Here is a 26285-nt window from a genome sequence, read left to right as displayed (position 1 = left end):
AGCTAAGCGTCGGAGCCCCTGTGTGCGTAATGACTTTTCGGTTACACGAGACATCGTGGGAGGCTCTTCTGGGACCTGGGGTCGTGCTTGGGCTCGTGCCTGAAAATGAGCTGCTGGGGAAAAGACAGAGCTTCAGAAGCCAGTTAGGAGCACGGAAGGCAAAAGAAGCCTCTCTGTTCGGTCCTCTAATGACGTGCAGGGACACAGGGAGCTGCTGTCGTGCTGTATTTTCCTTTGAACCTGCAGCAGGCCTCAGTGAGGCTAAGTTTAAAACATGAGGTTTCAGATCTACAAAATCCGTGTCTTCCCTTGGGCAGATGGGGGATGTTCTGTATCTTGATAGAGCCGTAGATTTGTGCGTTTCATCGTATATAAGTTTTACAAAAAATGAAATAAATGGAGGGTAACTAGGCAGCACCCTGGCCCTGGCGGCCTCTCTGACTCTGGGAGACTGACCCCTTGGGAGCCGGCCTCCGGCCCCCAGCACCCCGGTGGGACTCGGGGTTCAGCTGGGAGAGGTTATGGTCACGTCCCACGGGAATTCCTCATGGCCGGGACCTTAGTCAGCGGGTGAAACAAATACCATTTATTATAGAAAAGGAGGAGTCTTGCCATAAAATAATAATAATACCTGGATGTTGAGAATAGCCAGAAGGATTATGTGTGGAGGACCGCTTATTAATTGTAATTATTTTTACGACCGCCAGAACAGGGCTGGTCAAAGGAGCCGGGGGCAGTTAACATTCCCTGGCCCGGCTTTGCTGTGCTGCTGCCCCTGGGGTGTCTTGAGGTCAGAGAGCCTGCACACGGTTTAAAAGGGCAGAGAAAAACAGAAATCTCTGCCTTGTTTCTTTTTAAGAGTGAAGGAAACCTCCTAGGCAGCCTTCAATCCCACCCTAGCAGAACCCCTCACGTTGCGTTGGCTGGGATGGTGCCACACAGGTCAGTGTCTCGGCCATGACTTGGCAAGAGGTAGGAGACCACCAGAATGGCCCGATTCATCTCTCGGGACTCAGAAGGGCCCAGTGTCCCCGTTCAGTCATAGCAGTTGGGAGCAGCACGAACGATCTGGGTTCCCGTTTTCAGGAAGGAAGGGGGAAAGGTCGGTGGACAGGCAGAGACCAAGCTCTGCCCCTGCCATGTGAAGAGGAGGCATGACGCAGGCCTTTCCCTCAGTCTGGCCCCTGAGTTCTTGGGGCCAGGGCTTCTGTGGTTCCCACGTTACAGATGAAGGCCACCCAAGGTCACACAGCTTGTAGACGGGAGAGCTGCCCTCTGGACCCAGGGATCGCAGCTCCAAAGGCATGCTTCTTTCCCTGGGCTGCTCGGACTTTGCAAGATGCAAACCCAGGTACCAGCATAAGACACTGATTGTTTCATCCCAGGCCACGTGCAATGATAGATAGCCGTGACCCATCCCAGGGTCCCCGCGAGATCCTCTTTTCAGATCCCACACCCGGGGAGCGTGCAGCCGGACATCAGCAGCCCCTGGCTCACCTCCGGTTAGGAAGGCCCTTCAGGGGCGCCTGGCTGGCTCAGTCGGTGGAGCATGCAACTCTTGATATCAGGGTTGTGAGTTCAAGTCTCATGTTGGGTGTAGAGATTATTTAAAAATCTTTTTTTTTAATTTTATTTTTTAATGTTTATTTATTTTTGAGAGAGAGAGACAGAGCATGAGCGGGGCAGGGGCAGAGAGAGAGGGAGACACAGAATCTGAAGCAGGCTCCAGTCTCTGAGCTGAGAACACAGAGCCCGACACGGGGCTCGAACTCATGAACGGTGAGATCATGACCTGAGCTGACGTCGGACACCCAACCGACTTGAGTTACCCAGGTGCCCCCCAATCTTTTTTTTTTTTTTTTTTTAGAGAAGCAGGGACACCTGGGTGGCTCAGTGGGTTAAGCGTCTGACTTTGGCTCAGGTCATGATCTCACGGTTCGTGGGTTCGAGCCCCGCGTCGGGCTCTGTGCTGACAGCTCGGGGCCTGGATCCTGCTTTGGATTCTGTGTCTCCCTCTCTCTCTGCCCCTCCCCTGCTCACGCTCTCTCTCTCTCTCTCTCTCTCTCTCTCAAATATAAATAAACGTTTAAAACATTTTTTGAAAAAGGGAAAGTCTTTCACAAAGGGTGTAGATGGGGGAAGCCTTCCCTCCAAGAGGGTGGGCAAGCAGCATGTGGCAGTCAGGCCGTGGGCCCTGTCCCTGCGCTGCTGGTGCCCTGGGGTGACTCAGGACGGGAGATGTGGGATCCTTGGCCCCGTTCATTTTCTGCCATCCTGTCTGTACCAGGTGGCATCAGCGTGGCCACCCCTGTCTTTTCCACAGGCTGCCCTCACGGGGAAACCCTAGTATTCATTAAACAGCATTTCCTTTGGGTAAAATATCTGGGTGGGGAGGATGTGGTTTACTTTCAACCCCATGATCTAAATCCTCCCTGGCTTTCCCCCCGGCGCCTCCGTGCGGTGCTGAGCTCCGTGCAGGTTCCCCACAGGGCGGGTGCTGGCTCACACCTCCCCGCACCCCAGAGCTGACTTCCTCCTCAGCGACTCCTGGGCCAGTGCCTCCGATCTCTTAAGACCTGGGTGTACGTGCGTCTCCCGCAGGAAGCCTGGGCTGACCCGCCTTCTGGAACAGGTGCCCCGCCAGTGTGCAGCTGGAGCCCTCCAGGCCTCCCTCCTCCGCACAGGGCCGAGGGATTAAAAACCACCCCTGTTGTGTGGACTCCGGGACAAGACGGTTTGCGAGGAGTCGCTGGCATGTCACTGGGGGCTGTGGGGCCAGATCGTCTGGGTTTACGTCTTGTTTCTTCCCCTTATCTTGGGCAGGCTGCTTATTCTTCCTCTGCCTTAGTGCCCTCGTCTGGAAAATGAGGGGGATGATAACACCCACCGCTTCACGCAGTCGTTGGTGAGGATTCCATTTAGCTCTTATACCCCAGACGCATGCTCTGCCCACGTGTCTGTCTCTCGCCACGTCTTCTCACTGCCTTTCCTGTACGTAGCACAGGCGTTCAGCAGGCCTTCAGTAAATGTCCATCGATTGAATGAACCCCCTAGTCCGTCAATATTATTCTGGCTTTTTCATGACCCTCTGGAAACGAATCAATGTCAGGTTGATGTCAGCGACACAGAAGTGATCTGGCTTCATGCACGATCCCTTAGGACTCCTGTAGGTGCCCCGAGAGGACCCACAGCCCCGAATATGATTGGGCTCTGGCATCGTGACTCGGAAACAGGACCGCCCGAGCCCTGGGTTCATCCTGGCCTCCAGCTCCTGGCTGATGACGGGTCCTACCAAGCGGGGTAACACGGCAGAGTCTGTGACTTGTCCGGGAAAAGTTGGGAGAAGGGACCGTCTTCGGAGCCCCGTGACTGGGTTGGATGGAGAAATTCAACAAAGCTCCCTACCTCGGAGAGCACGGGGTGCCCGTTCGGGTGCGTTTTCTCTATTTTGACTCCTCTCTCTCGCCCCCTCCGTCCTTTCCCTAGCTACTATGCTGTCCTGTACCCCATGGTGTACCCCATGAAGATCACGGGGAACCGCGCCGTGATGGCGCTTGTCTACATATGGCTTCACTCCCTCATCGGCTGCCTGCCGCCTCTCTTTGGTTGGTCGTCGGTGGAGTTTGACGAGTTCAAGTGGATGTGTGTGGCCGCGTGGCACCGGGAGCCCGGCTATACCGCCTTCTGGCAGATCTGGTGTGCCCTCTTCCCCTTTCTGGTCATGCTGGTGTGCTACGGCTTTATCTTCCGCGTGGCCAGGGTCAAGGCGCGCAAGGTGCACTGTGGCACCGTGGTCATCGTGGAGGAGGACCCCCAGAGGGATGGGAGGAAGAACTCCAGCACCTCCACCTCCTCGTCCGGCAGTAGGAGGAACGCCTTTCAGGGCGTGGTCTATTCGGCCAACCAGTGCAAAGCCCTCATCACCATCCTGGTGGTCGTCGGTGCCTTCATGGTCACCTGGGGCCCCTACATGGTTGTCATCACCTCTGAGGCCCTCTGGGGGAAGAACTACGTCTCCCCGACCCTGGAGACCTGGGCCACGTGGCTGTCCTTTACCAGCGCCATCTGCCACCCCCTGATCTATGGGCTCTGGAACAAGACGGTTCGCAAGGAGCTGCTGGGCATGTGCTTTGGGGATCGGTATTACCGGGAGCCGTTCGTGCAGCGGCAGAGGACTTCCAGGCTCTTCAGCATTTCCAACAGGATCACAGGTAACCTGGGGACTTGCGGGGAGGGGGAGGCCCACCTCGGGCGGGAGGCCCTCTGCCCTGTTGGCGGGTGAGCTCTCAGACCGACGGCGGCCTCGAGGCTCCAAGCACGGTGTGCGTCGGGGGAGGAGCGTCCCGGCGCGTCCCCCGTGATTCCCAGGCGGCTTTCGGCAGGGGACACCAGAGTTCAGAAGTCCGTTTTTGGTGTCCCCGGCCACGGCACGCTGGCCTTTCTACAGACAAAAGAACCCAAGCATTGGACCGGGCTCCCCTCCGCTGTTGGCCAGTCCCTTCGTGTCGGTGTTCTGTAAAGCAGAGTCCACCTTCAGGCACCCCTGCCCCTCCTCGGCTCCTCCTCCCGGATCGCGCTCCTCCCCCCCCTCCATCGCGCTCCTCCCCCCCCATCGAGCTCCTCCCCCCCATCGCGCTCCTCCCCCCCCCATCGCGCTCCTCCCCCCTCCCATCGCACTCCTCCCCCCCCCATCGCGCTCCTCCCCCCCCTCCATCGCGCTCCTCCCCCCCCATCGAGCTCCTCCCCCCCATCGCGCTCCTCCCCCCCCCCCCCCCCATCGCGCTCCTCCCCCCTCCCATCGCACTCCTCCTCGGGCCTTTCATGCTGGTCAGCGGTTTCCTCCTGCCGGTGCCAGTAATTCACGTGTGTCGGTGCCAAACCCCAGCCTTCTGCCCTGCCGCCTTGAAATGGCACCGTCCCCTGTGTGTAAAGCTGCTCCATCCGGTAACTGATCTGGGAGCTAACAAGCTTCTGGAGGTGATCCTCTCACCTTTGGTGAGACCCAGAGGACTCGCTCTAGGCAGAGATAGATTTTTTTTTTTAACCCTTTTTATTTGGAAATAATTGTAGACTTGAAGAGCTGGGAAGAGAGGACAGAGACTTCCCACCCACACCGCTTCTCCTGGCGTTCACATCTGGCCGAATCATAGCAGTTACCAAACCAAGATACTAACATTGGGGCAGTGCTGTTAACTATGCCCTGCTTGAGGCAGATTTCCCCCATGTCCCCAGTCAGGTCCTTTTGCTGTTCCAGGATCCGGTCCGCGATCAGGTCATGGCTCCCTTTGTCTTCTTGAAGCTTTGACGAGTCTTTGTTCTTCCCTTGTCTTCTGTGACATTGGCACCTTTTTAGAGTACTGCTAAGGGGGTTTTTAGGATGCCCTTGGTTTGTGTTCAGCTGCTGTGTTGTCAGGATTAGAATGAGGTTCTACGTCTTTGGCAGGAATGCCGGGGGAGGGGGGGGTGCTGTGGTCTTCTCCGTGATCACATCAGGGGCACATATGTCATTACGTCTTATTATTGGTTTAGGTTGCCTTGACGTCTCGGTTGATGCCTTGGCTCGGGCTGCTATCACCAAACACCATAGACTAGGGGGCTTAAACCACAGACCTGTATTTCCCACATTTCGGGCGACTGGAAGTCTGAGATCAAGGTGCCACGTGGTTGGAGCCCGATGAGACCACTCTTCCTAGCTGTCCCCTTGCTGCGTCCTCATGTGGATATGGGGAGACGGGACAGGGCAAGCCCTGTGGTCTCTTCTTACGAGGCCCCCACCCTCATGACCTCATCTGCTCTGGATTACCTCCTGAAGGCCCTACTTCTGGATACCATCATACCGGGGTTAGGGCTTCAATGTATGAATTTTGGGGGGAACACACTGAGTCCGCACAGTTCAGGAGGCGTCTGCCAGGTTTCTCCGTCGTAAAGTCACTGTTTTTTCCACTGTAATTAAGAAATACACTGGGGGAGAGCCTTCGAGGCCCTGCAAATACCTTGTCTCTCCCTCAGCCTTCACCCACTATTTTTAGCATCCACTGGTGGATCTTGCCTCCAGCGGTTATTACCGTGTTGTTCCGATGGGGAAGTAGCCGGGTTTTTAGGGCCATGTTTGAGGGAGATTATCACCCGGATGAGCCGTTGGAAGAGAGATTTGAGGGCGCTTGGATCGACTGGAAAAAGCTAGTTCAGGTTACAGTTCTCATCTTCTTCTGGGTGACTTTGGGCAGCTCAGACCGCTCGAGAGAAAGGTTCCTGTTCGTGGAATAGAGAGGCCTTCCACCTTCCCTCCCAAGAACGAATTCCCCAGGGTTGTGCGTACTCAGCGGTAGTATTGTTGGGAGATCTTTTCCACGAGGCAGTAAGAAACCAACATCACTGATTTACTCCGTGGGCTGATGGAGTGTTATTTCTTGAGAGAGGAACGAAGTCGGGGACTTGTTCTTCTTCTTTTTCTCCTTTTTTTTTTTTTTTTTTTTTTTTGTAAGTAGTCTCCATGCCCAACATGGTGCTTGAATTCATGACCCTGAGATCAAGAGAGGGAGTTTTCATTCTGAGCAGAGGAGAAGAAGAACCTTTCCGTACCCCAGTATTGTAACCACCGAAATGCCCATCGCCTGCCCCTGCAAGTCCCTGTTGCCAAGTACGACTTGTGAGCCAGGACTGCATTCACGGTCTGGCTTCATTTCTCCGAGTAACTTACTCAGATTTGGTAAAATCGCTCCTCTTTTAGGCAAAAAGCGTATGTTTTGCCCTCCATTGAAGTGAAGAGTGGGGAAAGAGAAAGAAAGAGGGAAGAGAATAGAGGAGGAGAGGGTAGCCAGCACCAAAACAAACACCAGCTTTTGGCCAGCATTTTCCACGCAGGTCGCCTGTGGTGGTGCCGGCAGAGGCCGTGGGGCCGGGAGAACGCCGGGACGCCCCTCTGTGGTTTGGTGGGCCGGTCCGTGGCAGCTGGTGGCCTCCTCCTCGCTGAGGGACGAGCAGTCTTGTGGGAGGCTTTTGGGTTGCAGAGTGTGTGGGCCGATGGGCTCTGTGTACTTGGCCTTCCCCAGCTCCTGAGTGTTGGACCCGGAGCGGAACTCGGCTGCCCTCGCTCCAAGCCCCGCCCGCCCCGGAATGCCCACGCCCTTCTGGGCCGAAGAGGGAGGCCTGGCCTCCACCTCTGGGCCTCTGTCCCTCTGGCCGAGCCAGGGAGCGTGGACCCTCCTCTGACGCCCCCTGTGGGCCTGGCTTTCATCCGCCCAGACTCCTGAACCCCAATCCGCTTTCCGTCCCTGGAGCCTGCCTTCTAGGCCACCTCCCTCACCTCCGGGAGTGCTGAGCTCGGTGGTAGCAGAGGGAAAGGGGGGGGTAAGACCCCTTCCAAAGGAGCAACAGAGGTCTGGAGGGTCTGTCTTGTTCCTCTCCGTTTGCGGGGCCACCTGGCTGCTGCTCGCTCGCAGGCGGTCAGCCCGGCCACGGCCACGGCGGTCTGGCCCCCGTGACTCCTCACACTGCCGGAGACCAGGGCACGTTCCGGCTTTCACCACAGCCTCAGAGATGGTGTCCAAACCCCACCGCGGCCTCGGCCAGCCCAGTTGGCAGTGGACTGTCCCCCACGGGCCCCTCCCCGAGCCAGGCTTCCCGCGGAGACATGGCCACATTCTGAGGCTGGGGCCCTGGACGGGACGAGCATGTCTGGGCCCTTCTCTGGTGCCCGTCTCTACAGCAGCACCCAGCAGGGCCCTCTGCACCAGTGTGGTTCCCGAGTTCGTGAAGGGGTGGTCCTGAGAGAAGCCCCCGCCCCCCCCCCCCCCAGTCGTGTCCTCCTTAGCTCCAGGGAAGGCAGGAAAGCGCTTTCCCCATCACCTCGCACCCTCTGAAAACTCAGGACGGAAGTAAAGATCCGAGCCGTCTCCTGTCTGTAAGGGGACCGTGGGGGTGGGTAGCGGCGGTCTCTTCGGTCTGCTAGGCTGTAGGTGTTCCTCGCGAGGCCAGAGGACTTTGACTTTGTGTGCTGCCTTGTTAATTGCTAAGAGCTCCTTCTGGTGACCTCCGCGGTCTCCGGAGCGTCCGGCTCTTTTGTTCCTGGAGTCCTCATTCTCCCGGTGTTCTCCGGGGACCCGCGCGGAATTCTTGGTTTTCTTAAGCTCCCAACACGGCCTCCGCTGAGATCCGTTTCTTTCCCTTCTTCCTCCGGTATTCCTTCTTCTCCTTCTCTCAAGCTGGGGCCTCTCCTGGAGTGTCCAGTGACGAGGCCCTGGGTGCGGGTGGCGGCCCCGCATCGGGAGCAGCATCAGGAGCGGGAGGCGCTCAGCCCCCCGGGGAGGGTCCTCCCTCTCCTGCTGAGCGAGCTGAGGGGCGGGGGTCCCACTGGTAACTCCGCAGCCTGGCACCGTGCTCTCGCTTTCTCCGTGATGCCTCGGCCGTGGCCGGGGTCTCCGAGCCCATCCCCGGCCGGCTCCTCTCACCGTCCTGCCGGGAGGCGCCCGGGCTGGGCGGAGCCGGAGGAGGGGACCCGCCCCTGCCCAGAGACACTTTCCCTCCGGCCCCACCTGCCGCGCGGGGGCTCCTGGCCTCCGGTTCCTCAGCTTCCGGGCCCAGTGCGAGAACCGGCCTCCCCCCAGGCCTCCCTGGCCGCCGGCCTCCGCTCCCTGGGTCGGGCCCGCGGTCCTCGTCGGCACCTTCCCGTTGGCGGGCACTCTCTCCCGCTTGGCGCTTCACGCCTCCGGAACGCAGATTCCCCTGTGCCGCTCGGACCTCAGGAGGTCGCGGCGGGCGAGTCCGCGTTGTGTGTTTAACCGGAAGACGGTCTCCCAAGACCGCTGCCTCGCGTTCTCCCTGCCACCCGCCTTGTTGGGGTGTGTCGTTGTTGGGAGAGCTTCCTCTTTGGGGGAGCCACGCCCCCGGGGCAGGAACGAGGGGCAGAGGGGGAGAGGGCGGCCGGGGGCTCCCCGTCTTGCGGTGGGTTGACGGCGCGGCTCGCGAGTGACAGAGGGGACAGGAGAGCGGGAGGGGGGGCCGGTGGGGACCGCTGGAGTGGGAGGGACGGGGGCTGCCCCGGCGGGACCTGGACCGTGCTGACGGCGCCGACTCTGCCTTCCAGACCTGGGCCTGTCCCCACACCTCACGGCGCTCATGGCAGGCGGACAGCCCCTGGGGAACAGCAGCAGCACCGGGGACACCGGCTTCAGCTGCTCCCAGGACTCAGGTAAGCCTCCCGCGCGTCCGTCACACACGCCCTGGGGCCCGCTTAGGAGCCGGCGGGAGGGACCTCCCCACGCAGGTGCCTTTCCGGTTGGGGCTTTGAGCTCGCCGGCGTCTCCGGGCCTCGGTTTCCGCCCGTATCAAACCGGGATTTCCGTTCCTCTTCCCTCCGACACACGGGGTTGTCGTGAGATCCAAATGAAGCGAACCCCTTTGAAAAGCTGAAGTGCCGCGTGCCCGTGAGTTGTCACCCTGAGTGTGACACTCTTGGCCGTCATGGGCTCTGGGGTCCAGCTGCCTGGTGTTCAGTGTCTCATTGGCCTTTTCTGAGCTGTGCCATCTGGGGCAAGTTGCTAATTCTCTAAGCCTTGGAGCACCCCGGGTGTGAACTGGGGGTAGCTGGCCCCCATCACGGCAGCTCCCCTGAGGCCCCATCCCTGGCTCACCACCCTGGCCTGCTTTGTGCCCTGCCTTTGAGAAACTCGGTCTCCCCGAAGGGACACGTCCCCGGCACAGATGCTCCCCGTCCCCCGTGGCTGCCCCCAGGGGACCCTGCGGGCCGAGCTCCTCCTTCAGGAAGTCCGCCTAGCATGCCGCTGGGCACCTCACCAGGCCCTGGTGAGAGGCGGTGGGCAGAGGCGTCTGCTCCCCATCCTGGGGCCTGTGCCCACGGGCCGGGCCGTAAGGAGTGGGGCTGAGCTGGAACGAGGCTCAGAGGGCTGGGCGGTGGGCCGGGGGGGGGGGGGGTTGCTCCATCCCCGCTGCCCGGAGCTTGTGAAAACTCCTCTCTGCCTTGACCTGAGTCTGCCCCCGCCTGAGCCTGTGACCTCGACACTGGGGTGGGCCGTGGGCAGGGACCGAGACCAGGCCTTCTGGCGCGGACAGTTTTCCCTGCAGGCAGAATATTCCCTGAGAACGTTCTTTCACCCGTCAGCCAGCGGGTTGAACCACCGTCACACCGTCTCCTCTCACCCCGCGTCCCTCGTGTGATTTGAACGAAAGGAAGGTCTCTGGGTCACTCCCCAGGCTCTTTCCCCATTCACAGACGACCAGCAGGGATCCGGAGGCAGTGTGACATCCATTCATTCAACAAATGTTTATGTACCCAGCCCTCGCTCTGGCCAGACTCTGTACTAGGTTCCAGAGATCCAGTGGTGAGCTGTACTCATGGAACTTTCTGCGGACCTGGGAAGACGGCCCGTCATCCCACGTGCTTTCAGTAATTCTGCTATTAAAGATTATAACTGGGAGGGCAGCTTTGGAAGGGAGAATTAGAGCAGCTTCTCGGAGAGGGACATTGAACCCCGAAGAGCAAGGAGATGGCCAGGCAGAAGGCATAGGCGTCGTGGCCGGAGAAGGAGCGTGGCCTGGGCCGTCACAGGGACCCGAGCGTGTGTGACTTCCAGCCCCGCAGTTTACCGGCTGTAGTCGTGCCTCCCCGATTAGCTCCTGCCGTGTGCCGAGCGCTGTGCCGCATCTTTCCACGCCTCAGCTCACGGTCCTCAGCCAATCCGTGAGGTGGACCGAACTACCATCCCCGCGTCGCAGCCTTGAGGACGCTGAGGGATTCGGCACCTGCCCGAGATCCTAGGTCCGCGTGGAGCGCGAACTGGTGCTCTGACTCCCGGGGAATGATCTTTCTGGAGGCCAGGCGGTGATGCCTCTGCGGCTTGCTCTGAACAGCAAGAGGACCCCGGGGCTGCCCTGTCTCCCTCGTTTCCCCGGCACTGAGGCCTTGAAGGATTGAAAGCTGGAGACCGGGATGGAACGAGGCTGGGGACGGTGTCAGGCCAGGGTCCCGGCTCAGCCCAGCCCTCTCTAGTATGACCCCCTGCCTCCCTGCCTTTGTTTCCCGCTCTTTTAGGGGGTATATTTTTCAATTCTTTTTTGATCCTCAAAGAACTCTACCTTTTCCGGTTTGAAATGTTGATTTAGCACAACATCTTTTAACAGTGACGGAAATTCAGACCGTAAGAAGGATCCTCAGAACACAGAGCTCCGAGGGCCCTGCCCTGCACTGAGCCCTGCCCCCGCCCCTCCCCCCCAGGCCCGGCCGACTTCACACTGTGTGTGTGTGTGTGTGTGTGTGTGTGTGTGTGTGTGTGTGTGTGTGTGGCAGCCCCACGGGCCGGCTGCAGACTCCCCGGGATGACACCATGCACACGGTGTCCCTCGGGCACCTGCACATGCTGTGGGGCCATGGTCGCCCCTGTTGGTGGGATTGAATACTTGGGGACGAGGAGGCGAGAGAGGTAGAGAAGGAGGCGGCGAGGAGGACCTCGCACCCCTGGTTCCGTGTGCACAATCCGCCCTTGGTTTCAGGGACAGATGTGATGCTGCTCGAGGACTACACGTCGGATGACAACCCTCCCTCCCACTGTACTTGCCCCCCCAAGAGGAGGAGCTCGGTGACATTTGAGGATGAAGTGGAACAAATGAAAGGTTGGTCCGTGGCTCACTGCTTTGGGACAGCCCGGGGCGGGGCGGGGCGGGGGGGGGGGCAGCAGAGGGAAAGGATCTGGGGAAGATTCCTTGGCTCAGCCCTGCTCGCACCCCCAGCGTTCCAGGGCTCCCCGCTGTGCCGCCACCGTGACTGCTCCCGACCCTGCCGGCCTCACTTGTCCCCGGGCCTCCCCTTGTTGGGGCATGCGGCCCCCGGGCTGGGAAGGTGGGGCCGTCGGACTCTAGGTCGATGCGCACGCGCACGCACAGCCCCCATCCTGATTCCCATCTCCTCCCTCGGGAAGCCGCCGGACTGGAGAAAACTTTCTGAGCCCTCCACAGTCTGTCCCCTTTGCGGACGTGGTGTGGGTCTAAATCTGAACTTGCCCTCTCTGAGCCTCCGCTTCCTCACGGGGAAAATGGAAGCAGTGGCCCCACGAGCGCTCCCCCCTGAGCAGAGGCTGTCGCCTCGACCATCTGTCGTCCCTGGAGTCGATGAGGGCGTGTGAGCCTGTGAGGGGAGTGGGCTCCCACATTTCGTCTCCTGCGTGTCCTTGTCACCTCTGGGACGTAGGGTCTGGTTTCCCATCCGGACAAGCGTGTTAGAAGAGCGACAGGGGACCATCCAGACCGCCCACGACGTAAGACCCTGTCCTCTGGATCCCGGCACGTGAGGGCGGCCGCCAGAACCACTGGGTGGTATGCGGGAGAGTCAGGGGATCGGGACAGCGGACTGTGGCCATCGACGTGGGTCCCGTCAGAGCTTTAGGATCATAGGGAATCCCACGTCTTCTCCTGCCCCCCTCCCTGACTCCTGCCCGACTGGGGCGGTCGCAGAGCTCAGGAGGCAGATGGGCCACTCTGCCGGCAGAGTAGACTCAGGAACAGAGGACGGCCTGCAGCCTCATGGGCTCTGTGATATATTAGCCCGGAACCAAAGCATGAAGGACTCCCCACCCCCCCCCCAGACCGCCCAGCCCACGGGGGCCAGTCTGGCCCCTTCAGACCCACTTAGTGGGGATGGCGGTTCTGAGGGCCTGTCTGCCGGCAGGGAGGAACAGGGCCGCCCTCGGGTCGCAAGTGAGAGGGGCAGGGAGAGGCGACGTGTGCCCCCCCACTCTTTGCTCCATTCTTGTGTCCGGCTGCAGACTCCCTGAGACGGGGTGACGGGTGGAGTGTTCATCTCGGCGGGGATGTTGCCTCCTCTCCGGAAGGACGTGAGGGGTAGGAGACACGCCGTCGGGAAAGCTGGCAGTGAGGGCAGTGGTGATGAGCAGCGCTGGGCGTGACGTGGCAGACTCACCTCTCTCTGTTTTTAGCTGTCGGGGGTCCTGATCCTGGGTGGGGCGCGCGGACCTCTGTGTTCCTTCCGACCCGAAGGCTCTGGCGGGTCTGAGCCCGTGTGGCCGGGAGAGAGCCCACGCTCAGGATCGTGGAAGTTTGGAGCGTAGACGTTGTGTGGTCCTCGGGAGCTGGAACACCAGAGAACTCATTCAGAGATAGAGAATTTTGAATACCCTCACCCGGGAGTATTTATCAAGCCTTTCTTACGGGCCAGACCCGAACATCTCAGAAGGACCTGTTTACCGATCGCAGAAACCTCCTGGAGAGGAGCGCCGGGGCCTTCTCGCTACAGATCGGGAAGCGTCGGTTGGGATACTTCCAGGCGTCCCCTGCTAGTAAATGGGGAGTCGAGGATTTCGGCCCCGGGGAATCTGACCGCAAAAGCTACGCCCTCAACCCCCTCGGCGGTGAGGCGTCAGCCGGGATATTCCCGCTAGCCCTCGGTCCCAGCCCTCCGCTAACCGTGTCTCTGCTTCTCCCTCAGATGCTGCCAGGAACCCTATTTTGCACGTGAAAGCCGAAGTGCACGAGTCCCTGGACAGTTACGCAGCCAGCTTGGCCAAAGTCATCGAGGCCGAAGCCAAAATCAACCTGTTCGGGGAGGAGGCTTTGCCGGGGGTCCTGGCGGCCGCGCGGACCGTCCCGGGGGCCGGCTTCGGGGGCCGCCGAGGCAGCAGGACTCCGGCGAGTCAGAGGCTGCAGCTGCAGAGCATCGAAGAAGGGAACGTTTTGGCTGCGGAACAGAGATGAGAGCCCGGGGTGGACCGTCTGTCCCGCGGGGTCGCCCGGGGACAGAACACCTGAGGTGCGGCCAGCAGGAAACACCGAACGGCGTGTCTCGTGAGGCCGCGCGTGGGCTCCTTGGAGGTCTTGGCAATGGGACCAGCGGCGTCCGAGGCACGAAGGAAAGCGGACGGAGGTGTGGCCAGGACTTTCCGGGAGGTGGGGCGTAGAAGGGGCTAGAGACCAGGGCTGGGAAGGAAACCACCAGGTGGCTGACTCCCTCTTCCTGACCCGGGCGCCTGGCCAAGCGCTGTCGCCGGGATCTCAGGCGGTGAGCCCTTCCCAGCGCGCTTTGGGGGACAGTGCGTCCTAACCCCGCGAGATCAGCCCCTGGCGTCTGCGTGGTCGATGCGGTCGGTCCCCGTGGGATTGGGGTTCTGCACTGAATGGTCCCCAGAGGAGACCCTGGAGCAGGGCCGGTCAGATTGGAGTTCCCACACCTCCATCCCGGTCGTGACCTTGCAGTCCGCACGGAGCCACCTGCTGGTGCCAGTAGGGACGATCCACGGGCCGCTGGAAGCAGCAGGCCTGAGGCTGCTGTTGCTGAGAATGGGGGCCGTTCTGCCCGCCTCTCTATTGACTCATTCTTTCAAAAGAAGGGAAAAACCACTGTCAAAGCCACGAGGAAGGAGCAGGTGCCAGATGTTTCGTTTCCAGAATTTAAAACAAAAATGCGTTCGGTTAGGACAGGCCATGCTCCTCCCAAGCAGGAATGGGGCTGTGGTGCCCAGCACGGCGGGGACACAGAGACACCGTAGTCACACAGGACAGCCTCCTCTGACAGGCTGTGGTGGCCCCGCAACCAGTCAGAATTGCAGCTTCCAGCTGCACAGGGACAGTCCCCCTCCCCCCCCCCCCCCCCAATGCAACGGCTGCTGGTCCCCTGGCCCCGGGGCGTGAGGCAGGATGGAGTGCAGACGTCGCTGCACCTGTGCTCCTGGCCCAGCTCCGCCGCTGCTACCATCTGGGACTTCCTGTCGCCCCTCGAAGCCGTCCATCCGGAAAGTGGGAAAAGGGGGCCAGAAGTGGGATTTGAATGGTCTCCAAGGTCATTTCCAGCTGTGATCTTTGACGTTCTCTATCTGTAGGTTAGAGATGGGGCCTGGGGGTGGGGGGGGGGGGGAAGTGGACCCTCCCACGGGCGCAGGCACATCTTTCCAGATGGTTTCTGATGGGTGCATGAAGCCCTGCGGGGCGGGCGCGGTGCGTGGGCTCGTCAGACCTGTTTCGAGCAGGGTCCTGAGCGACCACCCAGGTGTAGACGCGGAGGAAGAGGTGGAAGGGGAGCGTCGGGAATGTGATTCGTCTGGTTAGAGCGCGCCCGCCTCCCCCTTCGATCTGGGACATTCGTTGACGCGTGGGCTTGCAGTAGTGCTGTGGTGACTTGGGAAGCCGTCGAACCGCCTGGGTCATCAGCCAAGTGCCAGACTTTCCCCGCCCTCGCAATTCTAGGCGGGCCGCGGGGGGGCAGATTCGCGGAGATCCAGCCGCCCCAGGAAGCACAGTCCGTTGTGGTGTTTTCTTCGGGGCCTAGCCAGCTCCTGGTGACGCGGTCCCCGGCGCGCAGGTTCCTAAAGCCCTCTCCCGAGGTGAGGGCTCGCTGCCTTCCTGGTGACCGAGCCCGTCGGCAGTGCTCCGGGTCAGCAGGGTGCCGGGCACCGGCCTAGGTTCTGGATGGGGTGGGAAGGAGCAGGTGGCTTTTCCAGAGGAGCGGAGGGCACATACGCCTGTGGGATCCGCCCAGACGTGCAGGTCACACGGACTCTGCTCCCGCTACTGGGCGTCATTCCTGAATCTTAGGGCCTCTTACGTTTTCTGTGTGTCTTTTTTCCCCACACTTGTCTAGTAAGGGGACCGTGTTCCCGAGAAACCGGTGTGCACGGAGATGACCTTTAATCTCTAGGCCGGAATAACCTGGGATGGCTTGCCGACGAGGCCGTTTTTGAGAGCAGCATGCCGGCTTGGAACCCAGGGGTTGAAGAGCGCTTCCCCTGGGCTGCGCTCGGCTGGGCTCGGCTGGGCTCTAAGGGAAGAGTCTCGGGACCCCAAGTCCCCGCTGGCGGATCCCAGACTGGCTGCGATTTGCTAGGGTTTCACCTGCGCCTGGCTTTACAGGGTCTGTTTCCCTTTTTTCTGTTGACGCTCCTAGGCACTGCGTACCTACTGTGTGCAAAGCACCAGGCTGGCCTCTGGGCAGTGCCTTTAAAATGTCTTCCTTCACTCGTTATAATACAGGGAGAGACTCGGGTGATAGCGAAGCTAACGGCAAAGTCAAGTGCTTATTCGTTCACCGGAGGGAGGTGGATATTTCCGGGTAGGGCAGCTGGGGATGGCTCCGTGAGGTAGGTGACGACCTCAGAGGACGCGTGGCAGCTAGAACCGTACTTTGCATATTCGGGGATCCAGAGATCTGGATCCAGCCTGAGTGAGAGCAAGAGCCGGTGAGGAAAGAGGTGGGCGAGGAGAGGAGAAGTCCACAATTTGCACACGTTATGGAGTTTCCGAGAAGCCTTTTGGAGGACACCGGTTCTCGGTGCAGAAGGTCAAAACCCCAGCTTCCCCCACTCCCCCCGGGCCTGTCGGCGTCATACTGCTGTGTGGTGGCAGCTTGAGACCTTCCTAGGGGACCATAGGGACAGTGGCAGGGTGGACATTTGGGCACACAGTTGCTTAAAAACCTCACTCCCATGTCTTCCCGTTTAAGGCTGTTGCCCATCTCTGCCGCTTTCATTGAGATTGTCATTTGGGTCCCTGCGCTGTGCTGGGGACGCCAGGTCTGGGGGCTCTGGTGGCGCACGCTACAGGGCACACCTAGGCGGCTCCCCCGGCCAGAGGCACGGAGCTCAGGCGCTTGGGGCCCTGGCCACTAGGTGGCAGCAGCGTGGCTGCGATGCCACCTGCAGTTCTAGAAAACCCGAAGGGCAAAGCTGAAGGCTTGTTTGCTTCCAGCAGAGCCCGTGCTCAGAACGCTTCGTCCCCTGCCGCCCTCGGCCTTCAAGGCCCCCTGCTTCCCCGGTAGACCCTCCCGGGGCGGATCCTGCTTCTGCTCCGCTGTGTATGTTACCCGACGTTACCCGGTCGTGCAGGGGAGGTGGGCTCGCGGCTGTAAGGCCAGGGCCCCCGGCGCTTGTTCTCCGTCCTCATGCCCGGGGGTGCCAAGTAGTCTGCGTGGACCTGAGCCACCCGCGAGACTGACTCTGCATTCGTATCGGCCGAGGCCTTCGGGTGGGGCCGGAGAGGGAGGAGACGTGCTTTGATACGGGGAGATCTTGTAAGTCCGCTGGCACTTCACCCGCAAGCACGTGTCCATCCTGACGGCGTGGCCCTGAGATGCTTGCGCCTTCGAGACGCGTCCCCGGACGGACCGCAGGGCGCGCTCGTGATGGTGGTCGGCCTTGAGCCCGGCTGCCTCCCGTCCGAGGCCCCGGGAGGGGGACGTGGCTGCCGAAGGGTGAGGCGGGGCACCGGCGCGTAGCCGGTGGGTGACACGCGTGGGCGCGTCCCGTCGCCCGTCGCGCCGCTGCGCCGCTGCGCCGGCGCTGCGGAGGCGCCCGGCTGAGGCTCTGGTGTGTGCCAGGTCCTGGGGGCCGAGCCCCCGCTGCCGCTCGCGAGCGGGCGTTCTTACGCCCTTCGGTCTTTCCACGTCGCAGTTGTGGTATTTCTCTGGGGGGACGCGGATTCCAGGTGGGTCCCCTCCCAGGTGACGGTGTGGATTGAAGCGCCCTGCGCGGGACCGGGCGTGGCTGGTGCCGAGCCCTACGGTGACGTCCCAGTGACCGTGGGTGGGTGCGTTAGGCCGGTTTTACAGGGGCTTCTCCGGGACAGGAAGTGAGAATCTCGGCAACTGTGATCCTAGGCGGGAGGTGCTGGGGGCTGCTGCTGTGGGAATCGTGTTGCGTATATAGCACAGGAGGGTCTTCTGGGAAGAGACACACGGTGAGGGAGGGGAAGGCAACGGACAGGAGGGAGGAGAGGGAGGCAGGTAGCATCTGGAACTCAAGTCTGAAAGGAGCAAAGTGAGCTTTTCTGTTGTAGAGTCCCGAGCCACAGCACAGGCTCAGCCTTGACCTCCCTCCCTGACAGCTTGAGTCGTGACCTGGGCGCTGACAGCTCTGTCTTGCAGTGACAGTGACTGCTTGGCCATGGGTCTTGGGCTCACAGAATCTTTGGTCCTCTAAGTCCCTGATGGGAGAGGTGGCCCAGGGACAGGAGTCCGTGCTACTATGCACAGCGGATCCAGGACCCCAGGGGAATCCCGTGGGAGACAGAAGGGACCTCCCACCCTGAAGTAAAGGACAGTGGCTGTCGTATGTGACTACAAGAGGGGACAGAGTCTGACCCCCTCCTTCTGGGTTGGGGAGAGGGAACACAGAATCCAGGGAGCCCTAGGGAAGCCTAGGAATTGTCCGAGGTCCCAGAGTGCATTAAGCCAGAGTCTGGGTCAAACGCCAGGTCTTGGCCATGTCGCTGAGCGAAGGGGCCAGCTTTGCAGCTGGAGGAGGTTGGGGGGGGGGGGTGCGTGAGGCGAGGTGGGGGGAGAAAGTAAAAGTCCTCGTTATCAGACTAGGCCAGCTGCCCTTAGAAGGTAGAAACCATTGTAAACCGAGGAGCTCGGGAACCTGGAATACCGGCTCGCCAGACCTAAAAAAACCTGCGACCCAAGGAAAGCGGGTTCATTCGAAAGATTTCAAAGCACAAACTCAAGTCTGCATAAGGTTACCAAGAGCACAGTTTTGCTTAATGACATTTCTAGAACATGATACGCAAAGCTGCGTTCGTTTCCCTCAGAGTTTTCCTGAATAGTATTAATAGCTTAGGAATTCGAAGACATTTCTGTTTTTCCTTTTCACACCACCATTCTGAAATATCCCAAGTCCCGGGCAAGTGGCCACTCCCGATGAAGACAGCCCCGCGGGGGATGGGCAGCCCGGGCCTGCGTGGCCACAGAGTGTGGTGGAAAGAGCGCGTTTGCCTGGAAACAGGTCTGTCCCTCTGTGATGCGTGTGTGTTCTAGGAGGCGGAGCTGCGCCGTGTTCCGATAACGGACCCCCGGATGCAAAACTTGTTAAAAACCTTCAGAGCGAAATCAGAGCAAAACAAAAACAAAGCTAGTCCTGAAATAAATTGCACTTGAAGTTTTTGGATGATTTTTTTTTTAAGGTAAGAAAAACGTTTAGGGTTCTTCTAAATCACAATACTTATAAACGAGTAAAAGTAGATTGAGTAGCTTTGTTTACCCAGTTGGTTAAATATCCGTTTCGGTACGTGTCTGTGGAGACCGTGGATCTGTACTTGGACTTCTGGGGCCGGCGACTTTCTGAGAGCCTCCACCGCTACCTACTGTGTGCAGCCACACCCCTGTCCGCAGCCTCCCTCCCCGGGGGCTCACGAGAGGAAGGAGACCGCACAGGAAGGGGCCGACCGCCGTAGGATTAGGAGGCGTCGACACCCCACAGTCACCTTGCTGCATCCATCTGTGTGCTTTTCATAAATTCTTCAAGACGTCGTCTCTACACCCGACGTGGGGCTCAGACTCAAAATCCCAAGATCAAGAGTCACGTGCTCTACTGACCGAGCCGGCCAGGAGCCCCAGTGCAGGGTTCTTAAAGGAGGTTTGACGAACGGCCGTGCGCCGTCTCTAAGCCCGTCCCGTAACCAGAGTCAGAGGGCGGCTGGCAGGTTGCCACCGAGACTCAGCAACCCCCAGGCACGGGACCTCCCACCTTCGCCCAGCTCCCTCACCTGCCACCACCGCAGCCCTAATCCTGTGTCGGAGCAGCACGTGGGCCCTGCGGTCCGGGTCCCCAACATGCAGTGAGTCACGGAAGTGACCACGGAGGTGTCCCCTGTACCTCCGTAGAATGTTTTCTCTTCGCTGCCTCCTTGACTGCTGGTCTGGCCCACCTGCTCCTTTGTAACATAAGGTACCAGATGCTGCAGAATTTAACAGGGCGGGGGGATAACTCCTTTGACAGGTACTGTTACATTTAAAAAGTTTGAAGGTTCCTAGCAAAAGTGAACAGGAAGTTCAGAGTTCCCATGTGCCCCCTGCCCACCCCCCAGGCTCCCCTCCTACAGACAGTCTGTGCCAGAGTGGACAGTTGGGATTTTATTTTCATTTTTTTAAATTTTATAGAGAGAGGGAGAGGGAAAGAGAGGATCTTACGCAGGTTCCGCAGGTTCCACACTCGGTACGGAGCCCAACGAGGGGCTCGATCCCGTGACCCTGAGCTGAAGGGTCATGACCTGAGCTGAAGTCAAGGGTCGGTTGCTCAACTGACTGAGACACCCAGGCAGCCCTTGAGTTTCTTCTATGCTCTTCCAGCCAAAGAGCTTCCCTGACCTCCCCCTTGAGCCTTCTAGTAGCCTCTGCCCCATGAGCCTTGCAGCACCTCTCTAGAGCATATCCGGCACGGTTTCGTTACAGTGCAAGGAACGACGTCGGTTTTTGTGCTTGTGGTAGTCACTTCGGTTGTTCTGTCAAGCCCTTCAATCTCCGTGGTTTCGTGTGGTCCCCACACAGCCCCTGGGACACAGGTGGTACAATAGGAATACGTCCATCTTACGGAGGAGGAGGCCAGCCCAGAGAAGTCAGATGGCTTAAACAGGTCACATAACTAATTGGGAATCAGAAGCGAAGACCTTTGCACTTCCCAGAAATCATGCAATTGTCCTGTTTGGCTACAGCTCGAATTCCTTTTCCCTTTACCATTCGCCACATCTCCTGACGTGAGAACGTGTCTGTCCCGTCCAGGGCAAGAGCTAGATGTTGAAGTCTACCTGAAGTTGCTGAGCCAGCAGAAGAGTTACTTTTCTTCCGTCCAAAAAGCCAGTCTGCCTTCTCTTGGTCGGTGTCCCTGGGCTTCCCGCCATCTTCTGCCGCCAGGCGAAGGGGCCATGCCTGGTCGCCGCGAGGGAGAGGGTGCTTCGCCCGCTACACCCGTGAGTCCCTTCGTGGCCCAGCCGGAGGAAGCGGCACGAAGGGGAGAGGAGGGAGGATGACAGCAGGGTGGCGTCTGCAGGGGTGGTTTCGGCTCAGAAGGTGCGGGCCTGGGTGGAGACGGCCTAAGGGGGGGTGGAGTTGGACACCAGGGTTGAGGGGGACCCAGAATTACAAGACTGGACGGTCGACAGCTCGTGGCTGAAACCGAGAAGTTGGAGAGAGGAAGCCGGGGGGCCAGCGCTTTCGGGACGAGCTTGCGCCGGTCCGTCACGTGAGCTACCCGTGATGCTCTGGGCCTGTTGCCGGCAGCCTAACTCCTGTACTTGGGTGAAGAGGGATCAGGAACCATGAAAGATGGAGATTAGAAGTGAAGGTAACGTGCTCTGGAAGGAGAAATGAGAAAAGCTCCTCTATGTGATTCTAGCACACAGAAGTCACAACAGAAAAGGTTATCAGATCTAGAAAAGAATAGAGAAAGAGCCTTATGTTATAGAGAAGACGGGAGAATGTGGGTCGGGGTAGTAAGGCATTCAATGAAAAGTCAAATTCAGGACATCTTAAAACAACCAACTTCTTTTATTAGAAAGCAACAAACATGCAAATGGCAAGTGTAGAAATTTATCTGAACCAACGTTTTCACTATAATGAAAATTACTCTCCACGCTGACCCAAGCTCTCCTATCCGAAGGTTAGGGAAAATATTGCACTTTGCATTTTCTAGCACTCCTCATACATGGCAAAAAGTTTTAAAAACATTTTGCTAGTTTTGTTTTACACGCTCTCCCAAATTCATGCACACAGTCATTCCAAACCAATGTCAGGTTATCCCCCAAAAAGGGAGAAACTCCAAAACACCATAACCTTAGAATTGCACTAAAGCTCTGTAAAGAGAAAATATAATCAATGCCTTATACAAATTTCAGACCATCTAAGTGCTTGCCAATAAGAGCTGGTTATTCCTCATCCTCATTTTCATTCTCCTGACCAGAACCTTCTGATCGGTCACCCTCCAGCCGGTCTGGAAAACACACAGAGGAGACGCACAAAAAGAGACACTTTTAGAATGACGATTAAGATAATTTTCAATACCTTCTATTTGAAACCGATGAGAATGTATATATATGAACGTATCATCGCGTAAACATCAGTTCACCTCCGTGCGTAGGGAAACTATTTTTTGCCGCTAGAAGCAAATAAGAGAGTCCGGGAAACAGCACTATACCTTTGAATATGCATGTAATTCTAACCGTAATACAAATTAAAAAGAAAAACCCTAAGGATCCGGATATATCCCTGTCTACTGCGGAGTTTTAAAGATCGCGTTCCTTGGAGTCCAGGAGCCGAAGGAGGTGTCTCGTGACACCAGTAGACCGAAGGGAGCTGTGGGGGAACCCGGGGAACATTCCTAAGGATCTGTGTATTCTGTTGATAAAAAAAATTTTTTCAGTTAAATATCTGCTATGTTCCAGGCGTCGTGCTAAAGATACAATGGTGACCAAAACAGACCCGCGGTCTCTGCCCTCGAGGGAATACGGGATGGTGAACTGGCGCGTGACACGGCCCGCTGTCCCCGACCGTCACGGTTGGCGCGTCTTGCTCCTCTGCTTGGGACCCTCGCCCCGTCCTGCAGCCGTAAAGCTTCTGCGCACCCACTCAGTGCGACCGTTATCCCGTGTGAAACGTTTCTGGGACTTTTCCAAACCCCCACTTGCAGAATGAGGAACTCCTTCCTCTACATTCCAGACTATCCCGTGTGTCCCGTATAAACATGACCTAACTGTGGAGACAGGTCGTGTGTGTCACTAGACTTGAAGGGCTCTGAGCTCCTGGGAGGGTAGGAACTTTTTCTTTTTTCTTCTGTCCTCAGAGCCTGGTACAGCAATCCACGCATATAGGTTTTACTAGGATACGTTACGTTAGGTTATGTGAAGAAGGCCGCTTTAAAAGCCCCTGTCACCACTAGCATGGAGCCCATTCTGTCACAGGAACACTCCCCCCAGGGCAGCGTGGAAAACACGGAGATCAGACATGGGGGAGAGGTTCACTCCCGGCTGTCAACAGCAAGAAGACTGAAGCCTGAGCTTTTACTTAGGACCTCCAGAGGCGTCAACTCTCCCACTGGGTCACTGGGTCCTAGGTCAACACCACCAAGAGCAGTGTACAGAGGGACTGTGTGTTTTCTGTCCAAGTGAACGAGACTAAATCCCCTCTATGCTGACTCCATTTTGAAATCAAACTAATGAGATGATGTATATGATCTATAATCTGAACTACACAAGTTTTAGCTATTATTATTATATAGTACGTGTTCCATACACATTTGCAAAATAAATGAACCAAAATAAGGTTTGGATTGACCTTCATGTATCAACCACTAAGGAATCCAAGCACAGTGGATGAATTTCTGGTCAATACTAACGAATGTTCGTATAAAAGAGATTATAATCTTTATATTGTGATACACTTTCACGAGGGAGCGAAACGCGAAGTCGCTATCTGCCTCGGTAGATTGCCGTGAGTGGGAATCCTGGACACGGCTGACTATATTCAACAAAGCTATTCCTGTCCCACTGGAAGCACGAGGAAGGAGTGTCCGCCTGTTTCAAAGTGCGCCGGTTCTTACCCACATTCCTTTTGCTTGTCACACTATGCGTGAAGATGGGAAACGGAGGGTCAACAAGAATTGTCGCAGTCTTTAACTCGGGGGGTTTACGGTAGACAACAGACTTCTGCAGAGTCCAGAGCAAGCCACAGAGTCAAGCGAGGGCCAAGAGTGTCTAGCATAGGCCAGCGAGCGACTGACCGTGGCTCCCGGAATGAGAAGAGGGCAGAACGGTGGTTCTTTTTTCAAGTCCGTCACAGTCACTGCAGAGTCCTCTCTCAGAACATAAGCCCAATTTCTAAGAATAAAGGAAACCTTCTGTTTGTGAAGTCCCACCTCTCCGAGGCAGGGAAACCGCACCGCGGCTCAACGTTTACACCGACCTCTGGTTGGCAGTTACGGACCGGGGAGGCCTGACAAACCCTGTTCCTTGAAATGAAAACTGAAAATAAGAATCGCTTCTATATCCACTGTTTTTTAAGGCAGACAATACTGTGATAGGAAAAGGCAGGATAAAACGGGCAGAGACGGACCGGTTAGGTAGGACCCGGAGGCTCTGGGCGGGGAGGACTGCGTATTTTGGAACAGAGCTGGGAGTGTCTGACTACAGCCAACCCCCGCAGGCACAAACAAGGTCCCTCTTAGGAATGTAACAAACGCCATCAGCTCCCCTTCAGGGCCCCCTCAGGAATTTGACAATCAAAATACCTAACTCGAAAAGCAAACCATAAAACGTGTGTTACAGGAGGGACAGTATGACTCCTCGTACAAGGGAACCGAATCAACCCCGAACGGGCGACCCAGCACCTAGAGCTGTCCAGCCAATAAGGGTGGGACCTGAGAAGGAACAAGGGGGCGGGGAAGGGAGAGGCGACCAGAATCTTCCAGACAAAGGCCCTTGCCTACAGTCCCGGGCATTCGCTTTCAAATGTGCCCTGTCGAGAGAGCTTTCATGCTCTTCTTCCCTCCTGCCCTTACACTCCGTAAACTTTGGCCTGCTGCTCCTTTTGTGTCGCCTCGAAGTTCTTCGAAGCGGCGAGACAAGGAACCCTGGGTACTGAGGGGAGAAATCCTGCAACGGTACCAAACTGTTTTTGTAAATAAGGTTTACGTTTGTGGGAAGCCTTTTTTATTCTTGTTAGGAATATTTCCTCAGGAAATTATTTTTGGTCGGGGAAATATGAAGAGAGAGAGAGGAAAACAATTCCCCGAAGGAAACCTGTGTTCCACAAAAAAACTGTGCAGTTCTCCAGACCATCCTTCACAAAATTATTTATTTCTCTAAGAAAAAGAATAAATATGTGACTTATTGTCAGAGATGTGACACCAGAAATTCATCCATTTATTCAACAGACATTTGATGAACAACGAATACGTGCCAGGCGCTGTTCTAGGAGGTAAATATCCAGCTGTGAATAAGACAAACTAGGTCTCTGCTCTCAATGAGACCACTTCCTAAAGGGGAAAAATCGAAAACAAGACAACCAACATTTTCCCCCTTTAATTTGTAAGAAGGCAGCAGATACAGTAACGAAAAGCTGGGCTAAGTACTTGAGGAAAATAGGCAATGAACAGAGTGGGTGACTGAGAGGCAGGGCACGAGCGAGAAGGCACATGAAGCGACGTCCCGTTGGGTGAAGTGTCTACCGAGACTTCTCTAAGGAGGTGACGCTGGAGCTGAGGGCTCAACTGTATGTTCAGTTCAGGCCAAAGTCCTTCAGGCAAAGGAGACGGTCAGCGAAAAGGTCCTAAATGTGCTAATAAGCTTGATCAGTCTGAGGAAAGAAGAGGCCGGCCGGCATGCTGAAACGCAGTGCGCTACGGGACAAGTGGAATGACTGGAAGTCAGAGGCTGGCAAGGTTTAGATCATGTACGACCCGGCAGACCACGTCTTGTTTTTTTAATAAAAATTTTTTAAACTCTTTATTTTTGAGAGAGTGAGTGAACGCGAGAGAGAGCGCAAGTGGGGGAAGGGCAGAGAGAGAGAGGGAGACACAGAATCCAAAGCAGGCTCCAGGCTCTGAGCTGTCCTCACAGAGCCCGAGGCGGGGCTCGAACTCACGAACCACGAGATCATGACCTGAGCTGAAATTGGACACTCAACCGACTGAGCCACCCAGGTGCCCCAGACCAGTCTTATTTTACGAGCAATGAGGATCCCCCAAGAATTTTAAGTGGGGTGACAGAGCCTAATTTATGTAAAAAAGGGGCCAATAAACTGACTCACGGGCAAATCCAGCCCATAGCCTATTTTTGCAAAGAAACTTTTATTAAAACAGAGCCACGCCCATTCACCTACAGATTATGTGTGGCCACTTTTACACGACCACATCAGAGATGAGTAGCTACAACAGACACCAAGTGACCCACAAAGTCTAAAATAGTTACTATTTTGCCATTTCAAGAAAAAGTTTGCCGACCCGTGTTTTAAGAAAGATCCCTCTGGCCACCCTATGGAAATCAGACTGTGTGAAGGCGGGGGTGGGAGCAGGGAGACCAAGAGTAGGTGCGTATGGTTATATCCCGAAGTAAAGTTCCAACTGCTGACGCAGTGAACCTGTGCATATGACTTGGTAAGTGCCGTGAGCTCAGTCGAGGTCGGGCTCTAGCACCAACCGCGGAGGGCACCATGGCTACCTAGAGCTCCGTGGGCCAAGGCCCAGAGGTATGAAGGGAAGTGTGTCAAGTGATGCTTCAGGGTTTCCTAAGTCATGTTAACACATCTGGACTCTGTCCTGAGAACAGGAGAGGCACGTTTTAAGGAGAGGAGTAAATTACCAGCTACTGAGACATTCTAGAAGAGGTTAGAATGGTCCAAACACACAATTACCATCTCTCCAAAGTCTATCAAAACTTCCAGGGGTCTCAGAACTGCCTTTACGTCTCAAGAAGTGGCCGGCCTGCACTAGAAGTCTTTGTAGAGGCCGCTTTTAGGCAGACAGGCTCGAGCAATGGACTGTTTAAAGGGCCCACAGCGACCACCT

The 26285-nt window shown here is 57.2% G+C and overlaps 2 protein-coding genes and 1 long non-coding RNA gene across 12 annotated transcripts in view; 2 read left to right on the top strand and 1 right to left on the bottom strand.

The window, feature by feature from the left end:
• Positions 1-14081, top strand: part of GPR161 (G protein-coupled receptor 161) — a 48252-nt gene extending 34171 nt beyond the window's left edge. For all 4 annotated transcript variants that reach the window (XM_042976206.1, XM_042976205.1, XM_042976208.1 and 1 more), the window contains 4 exons: positions 3487-4211; positions 9086-9190; positions 11509-11628; positions 13457-14081. In XM_042976206.1, coding sequence (XP_042832140.1) covers positions 3487-4211; positions 9086-9190; positions 11509-11628; positions 13457-13722 — 1216 coding nt within the window. In that variant the 3' untranslated portion in view covers positions 13723-14081. The remainder of the gene's footprint in view (positions 1-3486; positions 4212-9085; positions 9191-11508; positions 11629-13456) is intronic.
• A 4187-nt stretch (positions 14082-18268) lies between these two features.
• LOC122235857 lies at positions 18269-25225 on the top strand. Of its 2 annotated transcripts, XR_006213943.1 has the most exons (4): positions 18269-18915; positions 20510-20697; positions 20890-21071; positions 22168-25225. It is a non-coding gene; the product is annotated as an uncharacterized LOC122235857 (long non-coding RNA). The 2 variants fall into 2 exon arrangements; XR_006213944.1 differs by lacking the exon at positions 18269-18915 and having other exon boundaries at positions 19927-20697.
• DCAF6 (DDB1 and CUL4 associated factor 6) overlaps positions 21256-26285 on the bottom strand; it is a 133639-nt gene continuing 128609 nt past the window's right edge. For all 6 annotated transcript variants that reach the window (XM_042976203.1, XM_042976198.1, XM_042976199.1 and 3 more), the window contains one exon: positions 21256-21716. In XM_042976203.1, the coding sequence (XP_042832137.1) occupies positions 21652-21716 (65 nt within the window). In that variant the 3' untranslated portion in view covers positions 21256-21651. The remainder of the gene's footprint in view (positions 21717-26285) is intronic.

This window comes from Panthera tigris, chromosome F3 (assembly GCF_018350195.1).
Source record: "Panthera tigris isolate Pti1 chromosome F3, P.tigris_Pti1_mat1.1, whole genome shotgun sequence".
In the NCBI taxonomy this organism is placed as follows: Eukaryota; Metazoa; Chordata; class Mammalia; order Carnivora; family Felidae; genus Panthera; species Panthera tigris.
The sequence above is the reverse complement of the archived record's forward strand: the minus strand, read 5'-3'. Positions and strand labels throughout refer to the sequence as shown.